Below are 5,269 nucleotides of genomic sequence, written 5' to 3'. Positions count from 1 at the left end.
AGGGCTGGTGAGATGACTCAGTCAGTGGGTAAGAGCACCAACTGCTCTTCCGAAGGTCATGAGTTCAAATCCTAGCAACCACATAGTGGCTCACAACCACCTGTAATGAAAAATCTGACGCCCTCTTCTGGTGTGCCTGAGGATAGCTACAATGTACCTATTTATAATAATAAATAAATCTTTTAAAAAAATAAAAGTAGGCCCAGTGGTGGTGCACGCCTTTAATCCTAGCACTTGGGAGGCAGAGGCAGGCAGATTTCTGAGTTCGAGGCCAGCCTAGTCTACAGAGTGAGTTCCAGGACAGCAGGGGCAAGACAGAGAAACCGTGTCTGGAAAAACCAAAAAAAAAAAAAAAAAAAAAAAAAAAACAACCCAAAAAACAAAAAAAAAACAAAAAACCAAGCACCTACCTACCTACCTACCTCCCATTGCTCTCATGGCCCTCCTTCTACTGTCTTCATAGGTTTACATGAATTTGTTTTCTTGTTTTTTTAAGATTTATCTTATCCTTTAACTGTGTGTGTGAGAGAGAGAATGTGTGTGTGTGTGTGTGAGAGAGAGAGAGAGACAGACAGACAGACAGACAGACAGAGAAAGAGAATATGAGGGTGCCTGCAGAGGCTACAAGAGTCAGATCCCCTGGAACAGTTACAGGTGGTTGAGAGCTGTTTGATGTCTGTGCTGGGAATCGAACTCAGGTCCTCTCTAAAGAAGCAGTAAGTTCCTCTGGAAGAACAGTATTCATTCTTAACTACCACACCATTCTTCCAGTCCAGTTGTTTTTTGAAGCAGCACCTCACATGGCTCAGAATGAGTTCTAACTTGCTGTGTAGCCACCAAAGTTCACCTTGATGTCCTGATCCTCTTGCTTCCTAAGTACTGGGATCCCATGTGTGCCACAGGGTCTGGCTACCACCCCCCACTAGTATACCCTGCTACCTGGGATTGAACTCAGGACCTTGTGTACATCGAGCACATTCTCTTTTGCTAAGCTATATCCCTGCCTCCTTCTTAAGGTTTTGAGAAGGGATGATGGAGAATTTACTATCCCCTGCCTTAGCATACCACAATAGCTGGGATTACAAGCATTTGCCACCACACCTCTTGAACGTTAACATGTGTTTGTGTATGTGCTTTTTGCCCACATCATAAGAATGATGGCAAGTTTTTTGTCTTATTGTGGGTGCTCAATATAAAGAACAGAAGTCCCTTGCTGATCACCAGACATCTGGCTCTCTTCTTGGCAGGTCTGCCAGTCCATCACGCAGGACCTGTCTCTAGCTCTCCCTTTGCCATCATCTTTTAAGTCCTCTGGTTATTCCCTAGTCATGAGTCCACCTGTCACCTTCAACCTCCAGCTGGGACTTGGGTCCTCTGAGATGCCCTGGAGCCATGCGTCGTTGAACCAGGAAGGGTCTCTAAGGGCAGAAAGGTGGGATGAGCTGGCTGGGGAGCCCTTCAGGATCCTCCCACTCAACCTCACTCACATCTGATTCAGCACATGGGCTATGGCGAGTCCGCTGCTCAGGTCCTGGGGACTGGCACAAGGGGGCGAAACTTGGAACGTCTGCAACTAAAGGGGGACGACGGAAGGGCAACAGGAAAATTGAGGACCTGGAACTACAGACTTTTCCCCCAGCCATCAGACACCTCATGGGGTTAGAAAGGCACTAGTAGCACCAACAAATCACTTCTTCGGGGGCGTGGCTTCTATACACCTAGGCAGGGACGGGGCGTGGCTTCATTTTACCTACCCTGGCAAATCCTGCAAACCCAGGTCAGGGCGTTACCACCACTCACTTGGTCCCCACTGCAAACGTCTGACCAGGCCTGTGCCCCAGAGGGGCGTGGCCTCACCTGTTCTTTCCTCTCAGGCCTGCCCACGTGACAGAAGCAGGTGGTCAGGTCAGAGTCCAACGGCCCAGCAAGCCTACGACCTATTCCTCCTTCCAGCTCCAAGACAGAGGAAAGAACACCTAGACAGGACGAGAGGAAAGGGCGCACACCTGACCCAGCCCCGCCCCTCGACCTACCCAGGTGAGCAGAGACCCGCATAGCTCGGCCTTGTCCACACTCATGGCTCCGGATCGAATTCGATCCGTGCCAAGGAGCCCCGGCACGCAGCAGCAGCAGCCTCCGGGTCCGCCACCAGCGAGCGCCCGAAGCCCAGACCTCCCGCTCCGCCTAGAGCGCCGCCCCGCTGCATCCCGCCCCCTAGCCATAGGCTCCGCCTCAGACACGTGATCTCTTCCAATTGCAAGCACTCGCCTCGCCATCTTGGATGTGGGACACAGGCAAGTGCACATTCTGCCGCTAGGTGTCAGTCTGGCTCAGTCCTGCCGGTGGGGAGAGTGGTGGCAGCCTCCGCGAGGATCCTCGCCGCATTTCTTTACGTAGTGGAGCGGTCCTCGAGATCCTTTTAAGGCGGATCTACCGCACCCAGTTCCACAGGCACATTCATGGTTTTCCCCCAACGCTGAAAGAAATCCTCCGTTTCAGCCGCGTTATGATCCGAGGCTTTCTTTATGTGAGCGGAGAGAATAATAAATCCTGTAGTCGTGGAGTGAGAGGATCTTAAAATCGTCTTCCCCACAGCAGTGATTCCAGCTGAAGACGCGGGTATGGTTGGGAGCAGATAGCGTCAAGTGTGTCTTGAGTAGAGGACACTTGCACTTGCCCAGCCGGGGGTCTCCTTCCTGTGAGCTACGCCGCTCCGACTGATCTGAGCACCTTCCTGCCTTAAAAAACACTTGACCAGGCCCAAGCTGCGGGTGACCTGAAGCCCACCAGGGGGCGCGCAGAACGCAGGAACGCATCCTTCTGGGAAAAGGGTGCGTCCACCGGTTGAGCCGGTTTAGGGGAGCTCAGAGGGCTTAGAATTTTTTGACAATAAAGTCTCAAAACATCATTTGTAGAATGCTTACTGTTTTCAGACTTTCCACTAAGCTATATATCTACAGACAATTGACTGTCCTCCACGACCCTAGGAGACAAGGGCTCCTTTAATTCCCAGGTTTTGTTTTCTTAATTTTAGAAACTGTATTATTTAAATTTTTTTGAAAATCCGCCGTTTTGTAAATGAGTGAATAGCTGCTACAAAGTACACTGGCTTTGACGCAGGGGGTAAAGCCCAGACCGCGCCCTTTGACCCCTGGGTCCACTGAAAGCCCCTCCCCCGCAGGCAGGTGGGGTAATGTGCTGTAATTAGAGGCTATTAAATGTGCCCAGAGGGAGGAGTGGAGCCGGCTCTGCTTTGGGGCGGGTTCAGGTCGGAGGGGGTTAATGTTCTGCTTCCATCCCGTCAATGAGCCAGGATCCAGTCCTGCGACCCTGTCCTGGTTGGGTGAGCCCAGCGACATCAGCCACCCGCCCTCTATCTTACTAGAGAGTTGTTAATCTACTACAGACACTCAGTTGCAACCCACTCAAACTCTCAACTGCACACACTAGAGAGCCATGGAGGCTGATTCACACTTCCACAACTCCTCACGTCTTGTTTTCCAGATTCCAGTCCCTGCGATCCTGTGAAAAGGTATAGAAGGGAATGTGCTTCCGGACTGGACTGGGCATGGGTGCTGCCAACTGGCTCCCCCATCCCACATCCACCAAAGTTGATGCCCCAAAGTGGAAACAACACACACACACACACATACACTGTTGCCAGGAACCATGATTGTTACAAGAATATGTGGCTGACATTCTGGGACACAAAAAATTTAGGATGATGGGTTGCATTACAGGGATTTTGAAGTTTAGAAGAAATCTGAGAATCCAGATATGGAAAGTGATTTAAGTTTTAAGTTATTCCAATGTTGGTGTGATATTACAGGTGTCCAGATGTTCAAGAAGTCAAGATTTAAATGAAGCTAGAAGGCAGAAGCAGGCAGATTTCTGAGTTTGAGGCCAGCCTGGTCTACAGAGAGAATTCCAGGACACCCAGGGCTACACTCAGACCCTGTCTCAGAAAAGAAAAAACAAAAACCAAACAAAAGATTTAAATGAAGATTAGGAGCTGAGTATGATGGTGCTCCTGCCTTTGATATCAACACTCCAGTGGCAGAGGCAGGTGGATTGCTGTGAGTCTGAAGCCAGCTTGGCCTACATATTGAGTTCCATGATAGCAAGGACCACATTAGAGAGACCCTATTTCTAAATAAATAAGTAAATAAACACATAAACAAATAAATGAAGATACTTCACTCTAATGGGGAAGGAGTTATAGCCTTCCACAGGGTCAGCAGAGAGGGGAAGAAGAGCTTCAATGTTGGCAACAAGGCAATCTCTTTTTACAATCAAGGAGCAGTGCTCTGGATATAAGTGCTTTTAATTCTGCAAAAAGAAATTCCACAAATCCTTCCTTTGAGACTGACCTTGCACTTAGAAGGATGCCAACCCATTTTAGGTGTAGGGAACCTCCAAGTTTGTAGAGTTCCGAAGGCCTCCAGTTATAGGAACCTAGAGTGCATGTTTTGCAAGTTTGGATCAGTAACCTCTAGCTGGTTTGGGGACCCCACCTCGTACTGGTTTCCAGGAATAGCTGGATCCAGCCTGGGTTGTACTGCTGGGAAGTGAGTGACTCAGCCCCTCCCTAAGGCCACAGCTGGACCCCAGCCCATCCCCTTCAGCCTGCACATCTGGATGTTGATCTAGTCATCACAGCTGGGATGAAGACCCTGGGTTCCACAACCAGAGGACAGCACCCATCCACCCCCATGAGTATGCGAAATCCTCTGTGAATTCCATGCTCCCTTGGCATTGGGACTCTGACAATCTCCCCACACCCAGTTACTGCAGTCCTGCTGGGGCTCCCACCTCACAACACTGAGTAAGTCCAAGGGAAATGTGCTCCTATTTGTGTAGGTGCGAAGTGGTGGGCCTGTGATTGGGTTAGCCTCCACTTGTGTCTTGGAGTCCTGGAGTTTGTTCAGCTGAGTATATGTGTGTGACTTGATGGCTGTCAGGAAGTTCAGGGTATCAATCTGTGCATAATATACAAGTTCAGAAGATGAGTGTAGGGGCCGGAATGGTGGCTCACAACCGTACATAGCTTCCGTACCAGGAGATAGGACATATTTGCACCAGGCACATACATGGTGGTGTACATACATGCATGTAGGCGGACATTCATACACATAAAAAATGAATCTGAAAAAGAAACTTGAAAACAAGCTGGACTGCTGGCCAGTGGTGGCACACGCCTCTAATCCCAGCACTTGGGAGGCAGAGGCAGGTGGACTTCTGAGTTCAAGGCCAGCCTGGTCTACAGAGT

At 49.7% G+C, this 5,269-nt stretch overlaps 1 protein-coding gene and 1 long non-coding RNA gene across 8 annotated transcripts in view; one reads left to right on the top strand and one right to left on the bottom strand.

Moving 5' to 3' along the window:
* Positions 1-2,287, bottom strand: part of Hook2 (hook microtubule tethering protein 2) — a 13,085-nt gene extending 10,798 nt beyond the window's left edge. For 2 of the 7 annotated variants that reach the window (XM_031340604.1, XM_031340605.1), the window contains exons 1-3: positions 1,801-2,177; positions 1,488-1,573; positions 1,346-1,418 (exon numbers count right to left, since the gene is read on the bottom strand). In XM_031340604.1, coding sequence (XP_031196464.1) covers positions 1,346-1,418; positions 1,488-1,573; positions 1,801-2,055 — 414 coding nt within the window. In that variant the 5' untranslated portion in view covers positions 2,056-2,177. Of the gene's footprint in view, positions 1-1,345; positions 1,419-1,487; positions 1,574-1,754; positions 2,231-2,268 lie in introns of those variants that run through there. The other 5 variants (XM_031340610.1, XM_031340607.1, XM_031340608.1 and 2 more) reach the window with 5 other exon arrangements.
* Positions 1,920-3,903, top strand: LOC116069743. The gene is made up of 3 exons (XR_004110118.1): positions 1,920-2,037; positions 3,505-3,532; positions 3,830-3,903. It is a non-coding gene; the product is annotated as an uncharacterized LOC116069743 (long non-coding RNA).
* Positions 3,904-5,269: the final 1,366 nt, after the last annotated feature.

This window comes from Mastomys coucha, unplaced genomic scaffold (assembly GCF_008632895.1).
Source record: "Mastomys coucha isolate ucsf_1 unplaced genomic scaffold, UCSF_Mcou_1 pScaffold22, whole genome shotgun sequence".
Taxonomy (NCBI): domain Eukaryota; kingdom Metazoa; phylum Chordata; class Mammalia; order Rodentia; family Muridae; genus Mastomys; species Mastomys coucha.
Note: the sequence above shows the minus strand (reverse complement) of the source record. Positions and strands in the feature narration are given on the sequence as shown.